At 37.6% G+C, this 15,537-nt stretch overlaps 1 protein-coding gene across 1 annotated transcript; it reads right to left on the bottom strand.

Moving 5' to 3' along the window:
- Nucleotides 1–806: 806 nt before the first annotated feature.
- On the bottom strand, nt 807–6,248 carry LOC113034313 (arrestin domain-containing protein 3-like). Its single transcript, XM_026188773.1, has 7 exons — nt 5,813–6,248; nt 5,667–5,733; nt 4,789–4,936; nt 3,796–3,898; nt 3,420–3,685; nt 3,180–3,274; nt 807–2,236 (listed from the first exon to the last, which is right to left on the bottom strand). Exons 1-6 carry the CDS (start codon nt 6,081–6,083, stop codon nt 3,182–3,184), a joined length of 948 nt encoding a protein of 315 aa, XP_026044558.1. The 5' UTR covers nt 6,084–6,248; the 3' UTR covers nt 807–2,236; nt 3,180–3,181.
- Between the last annotated feature and the right edge of the window lie 9,289 nt (nt 6,249–15,537).

Raw genomic sequence — 15,537 nt, 5'->3', positions numbered from 1 at the left:
TTTTACCTAAAACCTAAGAAAGGCAAAATAAAAGCTCCATGATGCTGACAATAGTAGTTGTGAACCACGCAGGCTTGTTCTTTTTGAACTTAAACATTTCGTTGCATGTGCCTCTTTTTCCGGAGACAAACTTGTTTTTGTTTTGAATTCCCACGATTTAAATTGAGTGGCTTCATTATTGCTTTTTGTTTACTGATGTTGTTCTAGTCATAATAAATGAAAATGTTGCACAAAGAATGAGTGAAATCAGACAGAATAAAATAAAAAGAAGTGAAACCTTTTCTGCTGAGTTCACTTTGTTTAAATATTATGTTGATTTACAGGTACAATAAACTTTCTAAGCATATATTTGAAATACAGTTGCTCGTTCGAATCAAATCCATCCAGACTTTATCCCGACTCTTAAGCCACTTTTGGTAGTTTTCCCATCCATCTTTGTTTAACAAGCTCCTTATTCTAACTTTGCACTGGAGTTCCTTTGCTTAATTCAAAGTTAAAAATAATCTTTATAAGCAGTAAAATCTATTATTTCTACTGTGTAGACAACCCTCCCTTTAAGCAGGCTATCTTCTGATTGGATGTCTCCTGGGATGACCACATTATGAGTATCCCTTCTTGCCAGCATCACAAAGACCCAAGAGGCAAAATGTTACAGTGATTACTTGTAGATACACTGACCTAATCATTGGCCCAAATATTACCATCAAGATACACCACATCATCTTTAAGAGTAAGAAATACATCACACACACACACACACACGTGTTCTACTAATTGTTTTTATTTTTATAAACAGTTGAAATGCAAATGATGACAATATAACATGCAGCGTTTGTGAATATGTACATATAAATTTATAAATTTGATAATTTGTCCAAAACTGGACTATGACACTGTTACACAAGTCTCCTTTTTCTTCAGTCACTATGATGAAAAACTTCGCCACAGACTATTCACATCATGTAGATGGAAAGAAAGATTTCCAATTCTAAGACTTTCCAGTTTTAACATCCTTTACCTGGCTATTCTCCTCCAGTCTTGCAGTCTATACTGGCTCTCTCCATGAAAATTTAGTGTTAGAAACTCCATAGTATGATTTATTAAACTTCTGACAGCCACCACATATTTTCTCAGAGATGGAAAGGTCGAGGATTTTATTAAACTTACACCAACACTTATTGACCTTCACCCGAATGCAGTGATATACGCTGTGACTCGTGACGTCGCGTCTAGCCAATGCGCACCATGGCAGCTTTGCAGTACAGCACACCTTATACAAATACATTCACAATAACGTGAAAATTGGTAACAGACGGCTGTAGGGATGATTTTTTTTAAAAGTGGCATATATGAGATTATAAAGCATAAACCTGATGTACATCAAACACAACACTCAAAACACATAACACATGTAATAAACTGTACAACAAGCATAAACACACATACAGACACATAAAAGCATACAAATATACACAGTTTTCTGACACAGGTGTGGGAATATATTTGAAGTTCTGTAAGAGCGAGTGCTGAAACCACCCGCACCAGATTTGGATCTTATTCTGAGTGTTGTTACAAGACCTCTGCCTGATGACCTTAAAGGCCTTAGTGGGATTTAATAAATGAGTAAGTCATCGCCGTACTAGGAACACAAGCATAAAGGTGCTCTATTGACTATTGAAAGGATTTTGAGTGTATTACTTCAATCTACTATCAACATGAAAATGTAAAGTTAAGGTAACACATAATTAGTATAGCCAGTCATATTTGGCAAAATATTTTAATTATTTATGCCTACTCAAATGGTGATAGGCTGTATCATCTTCATTAACCAATTCATCAAACAATTTTTCTGATTTTTCTATCGGTGATCAGACAGCAGTAGCTTGTGAATGCTTTGTGCTTCAATGATACACCAGATATCCCAGTTTACAGGGATATCTGGTGTATCGTTTACAATACACCAGATATCAGGAAGCTGTGAAGCAGACTAAAAGAAACTGTAAACTGTTTACAATTTGTCTCTAGCACAAACAGTATCTAAGTCATTTAAAGTAAAAAGGTAAACAGGTAAAAAAAAAATGGTTAAGATAAAATGAAAGATGCATCGAGGTCATCAGAGGAAATTAACATGTACAACTGCATGTCATCAACATATGAATGGCATATGAACAGTAACACGTGTGGGAAGAGCAGTGGTGATATGCTCCATGTGGATCCTCAAAAACACCCTGTGTTGCTGCACAAAGGAAAAATGAAAAGCTTGTGAAAATATCATGCTCGCTGTAAGTCAATGCTGAGGTAAAAGTAGATTTTTCTCATGGTATATGTGCTATGAAATAAAATACATTCACTAATTTCTTTAAAAAAATATGTTCAAAAAATATTGTCTATAAAGTTAAGATTAAAATTTGGTTTGCAATTAATTCCAGAGTTTATTTACAGTTAGACTGAGAAAAAACAACTAACAGGTTTGTAGGGATGGAATCAAACCATTATGTTGCTATTCGAACTATTTAACTCGCTTCCTCTTGTGTCTTGTTGTGAGCTTTGCTTTGTGTTTAAATGTCTTAATTATCTCCTCATTGCCATCCTCAATTCCTAACCAAGCCCCTGTATGTATATACAGTCTCATCATTGTTGAGTCATCTGTGTTCTCCTTTGATTTCTGTTTTTTGAATATCTTCATGGTCTTACTAGATTTATGTTTTTATTAATTTTTGGGCTTTGTTATTTTGTTTATTGAACTTTGTACCAATTCAAATAAATGGCTCACCTTTTTCTATGAAGCTCTACCATCTGTGTCTGAAACTATGGGTCCTTATCGCTCTCTAATCGACACACAGCATACTGTGACAACACTGAAGAGTAAATGTTTAAATGCCTCAATGAATTCTGTCAGATTAACCCCTGAGTACTGTGAACACAGATTTTTTTTTCATGACAATGCATAATTCTTCTTCCCCAAGTTATTGTTATTGCCTTATTCGTCAAGACTGCGGTGCACAGATGATGTTTTGCATTTTGACCAAAAGGGAGACATTTTAATACAATATTAAATCGACATTAAGCTGTGAACATTTAAAACTCACAAGTGGAAAAAAGGCCACCCCCAATGCAACATCATACCATTCTGCATCATGTATTATTATCTTGTAATAGTAGAAACAAATTTTACTTACAATCACACTGGGGGATAAGTTTGCACGGGGGTATCACACAGGATGATTGGAAACAGCACAACGACCTCATCCAATGCTCCTACGTGGAGTTTAACCTGCAGGAAACAAAAAACAGAAGCTCATTAGATTTTAATGAATAAAAAAAGAAATGGATCCAAACAGGCTTTTGCTGTCTGAACAGCTGAGGTAAACTGGATTATCAATACATCCATGACTTCTCAACCCATCACAGGTACTAACCTCAATAATGTAATCAACAACCAGAATGCTGCACTCTGAGATGGTTAAAGATGCAGACGAGGGAATAGCGAGCATGATCTCAGTGCGTACATAAGAAACCTGAGCACCAACAGGTTCTCCTGACACACACGCCAAAGTTTTGATAGCCATCTTCCTGTTGCGCTTACTGTGGGTGTAGAAAGTCTGTTTCTGTTGCAGCTTCACCTTCGGAGTAGCTGTTTTAGATGAAGGGTTACTAAATTCACAAAATATTTTCACTGTTTCGCCTAGTGGAAGAAAAGACAAAGTGGCAAGTTATTTCAATCAAATTCTTCAAACTTAGCTATTATTATTGATTATACAGATAAAACGATTATCTGATGGATGGAAACCATACCAGGGGTGAAAGCTTTCGTCGCTACACTAACTGTCAGAGTGACGGGACTGGAGTTACACCACAAGCTACACGGTGTCACGCTGTTTGAACCTGAGAGTGGCGCCTGCAGAAAAACAACACACTGATAGTGCCACAGATAAAAAAATTTTTAAAAAAAGTGTAATATACCAATACTACACTGTTCTGGTTTTGGGATTACGAGAAATCAACACCTATTTATTACTCTTATGCAGAAAAAGTTGCACAAAATGAGCATCAGCGGACCAAATCAATCAAACAATGGCTTTAGAATAATATGAAGAAATGGAGCAATCCCATCATTCTCTGTTTCACTGCATATTTGCAGTAGCAGCTCAGGTTCCTTTGGCATTGCATGGTGGAACCGTATAAAACTCCAAACATATCCAACATTTGCTATAGTTACAGTAACAAAAAAAACCCCCAAAAATCTTAAATTCATCACTTTTGGTCCCATAGTTACTCAGAGCCTCGGTGGGATTCATTTATTAGAAGTGAGAGCTTGTGTACAGTCTGGTTTGTGTCCATTTATTCGAAAAATACGTCTGAGAACATGAACAACTGAAGCACAATACAAGGTTCAATATAATAGTGGTCATTCAGTCTGTGTTGGTTACGACTGGAACATAATCAGATTTTAAAGATGTAAATTGTCTCTAAATGCAGTTAGACAACTCTGAATCATTCTTGTACAATAATTGCTCCCATAGGGTTGAATGAAAGTACAACAAAGCAAACCTGGGGTTGCAGAGCTTTTTCAAAGTCAACATATTGAGTTGTGAATGCAGGAAAAACATAGGTGTGGCAAGTAATTTCAAATTTTGGTTCACTTAAAAGGATTCCTGGGACAATTAGTCGAACAAGGTGTACTTAGGGAGGCCTGTGAGAAATATCAGTTTGATTACAGAGAAACTGCAGACACTGCAACAAAAACAAGGACTCCTCAGCTGATTCATCTGAAAATGCACCACTTACATTCAACCCTGGCTGGTTGGTATCAATGTGGTTTACAAACTTAAGCTCTGTCACAAAGTCCTTGGACATACGCCACGGTCTATTAATGCCCACTGTCAAGGTATATGCTATTTTTCCGTGAACCCCATGAAAGGACGATGGGAAGTTTCTGGGATGCAAAATAATAGAAAAGATAGAAAAAAAAGTGATTCAGGCGCATACAAATTCAACAGTTTTACAATAAACAATAAAAGTAAGCATTATGTTAATGAATCAAAAGGTTGAACTACAACACAAGTTGTAGGTTTTGGATTTTAAAAACCAAGGGCCCATTCTTATCTTATATCTACCAAAATCCCTTCATTTTTAACAGTGGCTCTTTACTTAAGTCAAATCTACAGTTCCTGATTTCTTAGCTTTTTGCATAATTGTCACACTTGCATTTTTCAAATCGGCAATCAAATTTAATAGCAGACAAATATAACTCAAGTAAATACAAAATGCACTTTTAATGAAGATCTAAGGGGGGGACACACCAGCCCTCGAGGACTGGACTTCGTTTTTAAATCTTTTAGCCTGCTTGACTTTGTCAGACACGTTCTGTTTTAGTGATATCTTCATTCAACACGTCTGGGAGTAATCAGGTCTGGGTGCTTTTTGTGAACTTAAACTCAGCTTTCCAAAATAACATGGCTATTCACCGTTCATTCATGATTTAACAAATAGAAATGCATTTAGCATTTTTTTTAAAGGTTATCATTGTCTATTAAAATTTGTTTGATGAAAAAACAAACTAACTAAGAAATCAGGAAGGGGGTAAAGACTTTTGTCAGCATGCCTCCCTGAGTAAAACGCTTCACACGCTAGTGGGTGTTTCACAGTTAAATGGTCATACACACCCTAGTGGGAGCTGACATGTGACCGGATACACATGCGTCCCGAGTTGAAGTTTTGTCCCACGAGTAGCTATAAGAAAAAGGACAAAGACAGTGACTGTTTGTTTGCCATGTATCACTGCGTCCAAACAGCACCAGTAACAGCATACCCCTGTCTTCTTGCAAAATAACTCCTTTTAAGTCGAAGAAGTCCAGCCTTGCAGAGTAACGTTTCCTCGTTTCCTGTTTCCCTCCACCTCCTCCGGCGGTCCAGTGCACATTCACGTTTCCCTTCAGCCTCGTTGTTATTGAAGTGATCTTTGTTTCTTTTGTCAGATCAAAAGAGATGTGACCTATGATTTGGTCGCCACTGGAAAAACTATTTCGTCCATCGTGCCTGATAAAATTGATTTTGAAATTTCGGATTGTCTGCTCGAACATCGCAGAGAAACAAAACTAAAGACAAGTCTTACAGGAAAGAAAAAGTTTAATACGTCTGATAAATGCAATCAGACAGAAAGTGAGAACAGCCGAATCGAATAACTTCTAATCAACAAAAATAAAACTGCGTAGGCGACACGTTACTCCGAGGGGATCGCCCTGACATTGGGCGGGGTCACGGGTCAAGTATTCCGTGACCTCCGTGGATCCGTCGAAATGAAAAAAAAAAAAGCATTTTAAAGTTGTCGCTTTTCGTTCTCCATTTAGCTCCCGTTACTTTTACATTTGAGATATTCACAACCACCTTTGTTGTTGTTGTTGTTGTTGTTACATGAAAGTAACTAATCTACTTTTAGTAAATATGAGTTGAGCCTGTTTTGATAAATATTCATATTTATGAAGCTGTAACATCCCTGACGTGTTGCTGTAATGTATTAACTTATGTGTGATTAACGTTTTTCTTATGGAAATATCACTGATTGTAATTTACGACTATTTAATTTATTATTATTCAATTACTTAATTTATTTTATTTGATGGATCTTTCCTTACATTACATAGTTTATTTCTTATGTAGATTATTTTTTAAAAATTAAATTAGATTGGTTTCCATTGATAGCATTCTTCTGACAAACTGGAGACAGTTATAATACACAGTACAACCAATTTATTAGAGCACCACCCAATGCTTATGCCCCACAGCTGACATAAATTAACAGTACTGGTAATATCCAAAATAACTACATCAGTATTCTCCAGCTGTTTAATCAAAATTATATATTTTTAATCTATTTTTATTTTTTTATTATTATTATTGTGTTACAATTATTGTTTTGTTTTGTTGTTTAAGTTAACATTTTTACAAAAGCTGAAAAAAATAGTAAGTAAATAACAATATAAAGTTTTTGTAAAATATTTATGTTTTCCTGTGTTTCTGACAGAAGGCTTTGTGAATTTTCTGAGCACTGTATATAATATAAAATCATCTGTCTACACAGGTATTATTGGGTTACACAACCAAATCCCTTTTTTTCCCTTTTGCTTTTCTTCCTCTTCCATGCTTCAAAATAACGTTTTGGCCTCGAGGTACTGCTTTTCTCATCTGTCTAATTAACTGTGTTTTTCTAATCTAAATGTGATCTCTTATTATAAGAGGAGACAGACTGTATCCACAATGAAACATTTAGAAAAAACTATCATCATCAAGGTTGTTAAGAGACTTACACTTTCATATTTCAAAGCAAGTATATTTCTTAATGATGAACATTAATCAAAATTTGAAGTGCAAGTTTGACACTGAAGAATGTTTTATATATATATTTTTCACTTATGAATAATTAACTTCAAATTGTTTGGAAATGTTTTTACAACACTTCCCAGATTGATGTGCAGTAACAATGTAATGTCTTTCCTGCTTGGCATTGTGTTAACACAGACCCACAAACTGCTAAAACCCCTGCTTTAGATGCGCTCACACTTGCTGATGATCAGTTGGCATTTGATTAGCACCACCTGTCTGCTACTTACCCTTTTAATTCCTATGAAAGCAGTAAAGGTGTACTTAGCTTTTTGCACACTGCTTCTGAATTTTGGCTCAGTTTCTGTTAAATAAATAATAACATGGTGTGATATGTCATGTTTTGTACTTCGCTTTTTTAATGTCTTGCATCGAGAACTGAAAGAGAGCAGGCTTTCCTTGACATGACTGTAGTTGAACTAGCCTGACCTTTTAACAATGTGTAATTGTTACACCACTAGATGGCACTCCATACTTTATTGAGGCACTCTATCATATATTGTAAAGCCATGCATTATTATACAAAAACATACTGACAACATCACTCGCCATTGCAAAACCCAAATGTCATGTTTCCATTATGTGGAAATCAATTATTTCAGAACTACTCACTGAATAAGCTGCAGTGGCATTTTACTGTGTTATGCTTTAATAAGAAGTGTTTTAACTCCCCTTTGATGGGTTTATAGTACACAATACAGCCATAAAATGAAGATAATGACCCATTAAAACTGACAGCTCACGACATTTAAAAACTCCTGGCACAAGTTAACCTGGACACATATCTTTTCAGACCTGCTCGCTTGCCACTTTTGAGAAGGGAATAGACCAGTCAGCAGCCTCTTTAATTTCAATGGAGAGTATAGTGAGCCACAACATGCAGTGCAAAGGACTTACGGGAGTTTGTGATTTCGGCAGCCAAATATCACTATGTGTAAGAGACTTGCTGCTTTGTAGTGCATATATACAGGATGTTAAAACATATACAAGTGACTGACAGCGATCACAGACTACCCCACACAGATAACCGTTCACATTAACTGTTCAACGCTGCCAGTAGAACACATTTTACCATCGAGTTTAGAGAAGTTACTAAGAACATCTTTCATTAAACCGACCTTCCAGTCTGGTGCCAATATTATAAAGGCCTGAACATTTATTTTATGGTTTATGTTATATGTTTTAGGTGTGCGCGCGCGTGTGTGTGTGTGTGTGTGTGTGTGTGTGTGTGTGTGTGTGTGTGTGTGTGTGTGTGTGTGTGTGTGTGTGTGTGTGTGCGGGCCTTTATAAATGTAAATGTTTGACAAGACTGTTTGCAATATTTAGATCATAATATCAAGACAGCGCTTCAGCTGCATTTTAAAACAGGACGAGCTGAAAAGCAGAGGTCGGTTTAATCAACAAACTTTAATGATGTCTGTTATTCAACCACTCAAAGACTCCAGGCTTATAAACAATGGAAAGAATTTATTGTTGCAATAGCGCGGGAGACGCCACTTGTGGAAAGCTCAAGATCCCAGCTGTTGCAGAAGAACTTTGGTTTTGTTAACAATTACAATCCCTTTAACACTAGCACCAAGTCTAGCTAGTGGATAAGATAACATATAAAGCACAGGAACCATTTCTCCTCTGCTTTTGTTTACCTTTGTTGGACAAAATAAAAGATAAAATCTCACGGAGCCATTTTAAACTGTAAATTAGTTCATTAACTTTAGCTAGTAGTTATTTTACTGTTTACAGTTAATTATTATTTCAAGGTTGCAACTTGTTTACAACATTAGATTTGGTCTTTTTTCTATTTTTCACTCATTTTCAGTCCCGTCCTTGTACCTGATCATTTCTGGAAAGATGGTTTTTGTCTATTAAGATACTTAAACACTAAACAGTGAACCATTCAGACCTAACTTGACAAACTGAACCACACAAAACAGATAAATTAGCAAGACACTGGTTTTAAATCGTGTCGTTACGCAGGTACATTGCTGACAGACAAACTGAAATGTTTGGGAGAATATAGTCACTTTACCTGTTTTATCTTCAAAGCAGATTTTTGAGTCAAAAAGACCTGAATGACAGAGTGAATGATCTGAAGTCCTGCAACGAGTCTTCTCAGAGTTGATGCAGTGTAGTAAAAGTTACCTGGTTGTTGTGAATCTGGAAATTTAAAGTGAATGAGTGTTTGGCACATTTTGCTATTACGCTAGAGAGTTGTAGCAACATGATCTGCTGATTCAGATCTTCACATGCGCGTGTGTGTGTGTGTGTGTGTGTGTGTACGTACTGCTTGAGTGCACTAGCACACACGACCATTCATAATAGGCTTAGCAGTTTCTGATAAGGGCACCTATCAGGTTTAGTTGAGCTCATGGTGACTTGACTTTTCCTGCCAACTCAGTAAATCAACCACACGTAGTATGATGGCTGCGCACACATCTGCCTATCCATATCTTTATCTCTGAGATATCACATCACAGTGTTAGTTAAACCACACAGCAGCTGGTATTCTGATCTCGTCAGCTGGTTCGTGCAACATGTTTCCATCATTATCAAAGTTTCTGTATTGCAGACTGTTTTCTTTTGTTTTACATGAGCTCGAATTGTGGATTTGCTTGTGATTCTTCTTTTTTCTTGTTACATTTCACCACTTTAATGTCCTCACAATCTTGATTTCTGAAATGATTTCTGTTTTGGCTACATGTAACCCCGTTGTTTGTTGTTCAAGAGGAGAGCAGACATTTCAGTAATTCAGACCTAAATCCAAAGTGAAGTAAAAGAACCCAGAGGATAAGCCGCGTTATTGATCTGTAGTTTCTACACACCGCCTCGCTCCTCTAGTTAATCCACAGGGTCAGCTCTAATGACATTGAGGAGCTCCTCTGGCAGTCAGCACTGCTGCCATTTGCAATTTAGATAGAGGGAAAGGAGACGAGGAGGAGGAGGTGTATGAGGGTGAAAATGAGGAGAGAACCTGAAAGACGGGGGAGAAAAGGAAAAGATGAGGCAGAGAACTGCGGTAAGCTGAAAGAGAAAGACAGGAGGGATGCATGCACTGCAGGAAAAGATTTTGGGAAGGCAAAGACAGAAAATACATCAGGTGGATTTGAATGACAGGAAGTCAGAATGTGGAAAGAGTTGGGGCAGCTTAGTTGTGCACATCATGTCTTACAAATGTATGACAAATGACACCAAATCCAAATACATACTATGAAAATAAACAGTTCAAAATTGGGGGAAATATGCTTATCCGCAGTTTTCCTGATGGTTATGTGGAAATTTTGTCTCCAGCTTAGTTAGATCAGGATAAAGACAAAAAATTAATAGGAACTGAAAACACAGCTTTCAGTACCAAACTGTAAAAATATGAATTGTTCATTTGAAAAGCAGGAGCTCTGTGCACACATAAGAATCTCCTCATCTAACGTCAGCATGTTTCTAAAATCTCATAACTATTCCTTAAACCAGGATGTGGAGGAACCTTAGTGTCTGATGGAAACATTTAACATAGAGCTTCAAAAGAGAACTTTTACATTTCTAATAAGGCTCATGCTGAGAGGAAAGGATTAACTATGTCAGACGTTTTTCTTCAGTTATGTCTTTTCTTTTCTATTTTGCACTGGCTGATAGAATTCCTGCGGCAAAACAGGAAAGCGCAAAGGGAACAGTTGGCAAACCTAATCTTGTGCAGATCCTCTGATAGCTTTCTTCTCCACAAACAATGCTGGTCCAGACTAGAAAGGCTCAAGAAGGGTGCTGAAAGACCCAACAACCAGGCAGAGCCAAGCTCTCTATCAGCCTCTGACAGCTCAACACTCAGACACGTTCATTTAGTGGCAGGAAGATATAGCTAAATCACCTCAGAACAATCGTGCCACTTAATGCTTCATATCCTCTGTTGTTGTTGTTTTTTTCTTTTTGTGTGCTTTTATCATTTCATTTCCGTGCTTCATTTAAAATGTTTTTTCTAAAGCACGGGCTACTATTTTTCCTCTTAAACAAACTAATTATTCTCTTTCTGTTGTTTGTTTGTGAGAGACCTTTTTAAATATCTAAATTCATATCTGTCTTTACATTAACTAATTCAGTCCTCGTTCCTGTAATGATGTTTCTGCACTATTTGCACAATGAGAGACGACCTGTTTCTTGCTCTCTGGGAAGTTTACCACAAGATGAAGTAACTGTACGAAAAAATACTATTTTAAAAGAACATCACAGATTGCGGTCTGTGTTTCTTTGTGGTCGGACTTTAAAAGCTATTGCCACCATGATGTCATTACCACAGAGCCAGTGCTACAGCTAGTGAGTCAGAAACTGCAGGGTTCTGTAATGTAGACTACAAATCAGTCAGTCAGAGTGTGTCTGTCTCACTGCCTGTGGTTAACACACAAACAACCCACACACAATTGTCAGCCCACATGCTATATTCATGTCTAAAGTTAATGTCTAAAGTACTGCTCCATCTCAGAGTATAAGAGTTACCTCAGTAAAACAAAAGAGGTGCTTTGTTCCATCGTCAGGCTAAATCCTCCCTCAGCAATTACCGTTCACCTTCCTAAGACCTCGGCGAGGAACAGAGCAACACTCTTTCTTTTAAAGCAGGCAGTGGAGCATGAAGACAGTGGCGCTCTACAGTCAAAGCCAGATCGCCGTTCTTCTTCATCATCTGCCTGTGTCTGGAGCTTTAAATAAAATCTTCTGATTCTGTTAGTTTCCACAGCAGGACCGTTTGTCATTGTTTCACACATAAGAAAAAGGCATTTCTAGTGAGAGAATGGCAGGGGATCACTAAAGTCACTGGTACTACTACTGTGGGAAGCAATATCTTGTATGTTTTCATGGCAATCCCTATATTTTTAAACTATGTACACACAAAAGATACACACAAGCCTACTTCTAAAATTCTGCACACGTCTGCTTGTTTAAATCAAATATTTGCCTTGAAAAGTATGGAAAATCTTTTGCCAACAGTGGTAATGCTTAAAAATCCACTCGGTCTCCCCTCAAAACTCTTATTTTATAAATCAGGGAAGAAAGAGATGTCATCACTCGAATCACTTTTGCCTTGACTCTTCATTAAGCTTTTCCCATTTCCCATTTAAGTGTAATGCAGCTTTGATCACATTATCAGGCACTAAAATGCCATAAAAGACAAGTTGGAATGAAAAAATGACCCTTTCCAGCACACTGTAGTGCTCTCACTGCTGCTGCAGTTGTTTACATCGGGGCCGGTGGGAGGCTTCCAGACGCAAAGGTTCTGACAGTCTATCAGTGGAAGAGGGTTGTTAATATGGCCACACAACCTCTGTCCTGACCTTGATGCAGGACCATCCATCATCTAAGCTTAGAGGAGACATAAGGTTGAGAGGTGTATCCACCAAGGTTAGAGTTTTCAATCCTATCACGCATTCTTAACAGTAGTATAAAACCTCTGTTCTGATTTCATATTAAAGCCCCTACGTGTGGGATTTGCAAGGGGTTGTTCAGAAAAATACTGTGGCAGTGATAAATACAGACGGATAAGTAGTGCTGATAATAAAAGTTAATATTTTACTGTTAATTGGTATTATGGGATTGAGTTCAAAGTTGCCTGAACTCTTAGATGTGAGGGCCTAGATGAGACAGACAGCTATCTTACATTTACTTTCGGCCACTCTGTTCATATCTATTTAGGTATTTAGCAGGCTAGTCTTAAAGTTGTACTAGCAACTGGTTGCCTATTTAAAAATCCCTTAGCAGTGGAGCTACATTAGCATTCATTTCACATTGTTTTAAAAGCACAATACTTTCTCCTTTTTTTTGGTCCCTATCAACACTCGAGGAAATATCTGCAGCTGAATTTGTCTGTCTCCCAGTGCTGCTCTGTAGTGTACAGAAGACTTTTAGAAGTTGTTTAATGAGAGCGTTTGCCTGCTGTGGCTGGAAACAACACTCATGAGAGAAAAGAGAGTGAACCAGAGTCAGAAAACCAAAGAGCTTAAAGATGTGGAAAATCTCCACAGAGCTGAGGAGAAGTGCAGAGTTAGTTCCAATATCCCATTTCAGAAATTTGCCAAGTTTGGGATTAAAAAAAGAATAGCTTGTCTTATTTTAGCCCTAAAACAACAATTTTTTTGTATTATTATTATTGTTATTCTTCTCATTATAAAGGTTATCATTATTATTAGTAGTAACAGGACTTATAGTGATAATTATTCACATGGATTATAAGTAAGAAGTGTTGAAACCTACACTACCCTCTTCCTTTTATCTTTTTGCATGTTTGTCACACAAGTTTCAGATCATCAAACAAATTTTATAATAGACAAGGACAACTTGTGTAAATACAAAATAGAGCTTTAAATGACAATGAAGGGAAAAACGTTATCCAAACATACCTGGCCCTAAAAACTAACTGGTTGTGTCACCCTATTGAGAGAAGAGACTTTAACATCTCTGGAGAAAGTTTGCCCCACATTTCTTTAATTCAGTCATATTGGAGGGCTTTTGAGCATGAATGCCCTGCCTAAGGTCATACCAAAGCATTGATTAGGTGACAGCTAAACCTTCATTTTGTTTTTGGTTTTTTTGAGACATTCAGAGGTGGACTGTCCTGCTGCATGGGCCAGATGTTCCTTGAGGTTTAGGCAACGAACTGATGGTCGGACACTCTCAGTCGGGATTTTCTGGTAGAGAGCAGAATTCATGGTTCCATCAATTACAGCAAGATTTCCTGAAGCAGCAAAGCAGCCCCAGACCATCACACTACCACCATCATTTTGCTGGTATAATATTCTTTTTATGAAATGCTGAGTTCATTTTCCACCAGATGAGTCAAACCTTCCAAAAAGTTCAACTTTTGTTGCATCAATTTCAAGAATATTTTCCAACAAGTCCTGGGGATCATCAAGATTTTTTTCACAAATGTGAGACTAGGCTCTGGGTCCTTTTAGGTCCTGGTTTTCTTCTTTGAACTCTCCCATTGATGCCATTTTTGGAGTCATTTTGGTCAGCTGGTCACTCCTGGGCAGGTTCCAAATTTTCTCCTTTTGCAGATAATGGCTCACACCGTGGTTCACTGGCGTTCCGGGCCTGTAACCCTCTCCAGACTGATAGATGTCAATGATTTTGTTTCTCATCTATTCTTGAGTTTCTTTAGCTCATGGCATGACACCTTGCTTCTTGAGATCCTTTAGCCTACTTCACTTTGGTTTGGTTTTGTTTTAGTGGCTTTAGTTAGGATACCAGGAAAAGGAGATCACTGCCATGAAATTGTGTGTGTACCACCTGAAGAATGCCTATAGTCCTGCCTGTTCTTTTATTTAAGCTCCTTGTGCTCTCAGTGTTGAAGATCTGAGAATGTGCTTTTGGCTGGCAGCATGCAAGCTGTGTCTTTGTTGAACACTCATACACATTTATGCTCACACACACACACTCATCCAATCCCCACGCTCCCATTTTGTTTTTTGGGTCGCACTCATCTGCAGCCTTATTACCCAGAGTCCTCTGCGGCAGCCCGATCGCTGCTCTGCTGCTGGAGTGTTCTGTTAGTCACATCAGCACCCAGCACACGCTCAGCTCAGCTCAGATCATCAGGAATTTCACCGATGGAAAACCTGCTCAGAATTCAGAAGAAGCCTGTGCATACATCTAATTGTGATGGAGTTTTCCACCTTGGCTCAACTGCTCTTTTTTCTCTGCTTAGTCACAGGATGAAATGCTCTTTCATCTCAGCAAATTAACTGAAGAAATTAAACTGAAAAAAGTCAGTTTTGCATGTCTGAATCAGGATTGTTGCATTGCCTGCTCCCATAGTAAAACACCTATACTATCTTCCAATCACCGTGACTATTTGAGTCTTCAGTAGACTCATTTACCAATCATTATAGTGGCTATTTCTAATTTAAGATACAGTACAGTGGCCATCACGGTGTGCAAGTCACTCATTATAATAAAGTGATATCATCTGCACAATGTTTGAACATCTGTTGAGTGGAAATGCCCAAGGCCCTTTTTTTTTTTAAGTAATAAGCCATTTAACAGCTGCTTAATTGGTGTATGAATCAGCAACTCAGATCTGCATTTACTCTGGCTCTGCCATTACTTTTACATTTTTATAGCTCTGAGAAACTTAAATGCTGAATGAGAACAGCACGTCAACAGTTATGTTTCCATGTTGCAAAA

This window comes from Astatotilapia calliptera, chromosome 12 (assembly GCF_900246225.1).
Source record: "Astatotilapia calliptera chromosome 12, fAstCal1.2, whole genome shotgun sequence".
Lineage (NCBI taxonomy): Eukaryota > Metazoa > Chordata > Actinopteri > Cichliformes > Cichlidae > Astatotilapia > Astatotilapia calliptera.
The sequence above is the reverse complement of the archived record's forward strand: the minus strand, read 5'-3'. Positions and strand labels throughout refer to the sequence as shown.

What these genes read in the sequence shown, in the direction of transcription:
- LOC113034313 (XM_026188773.1), bottom strand. Translation starts at nt 6,083, where the DNA reads ATGTTCGAGCAGACAATCCGAAATTTCAAAATCAATTTTATCAGGCAC. An exon ending in CCAACCAGCCAGGGTTGAAT is followed by an intron (nt 3,899 to 4,788) that starts GTAAGTGGTGCA and finishes GTTTTTCTGCAG; the next exon opens with GCGCCACTCTCAGGTTCAAA. An exon ending in GACGAAAGCTTTCACCCCTG is followed by an intron (nt 3,686 to 3,795) that starts GTATGGTTTCCA and finishes TTCTTCCACTAG; the next exon opens with GCGAAACAGTGAAAATATTT.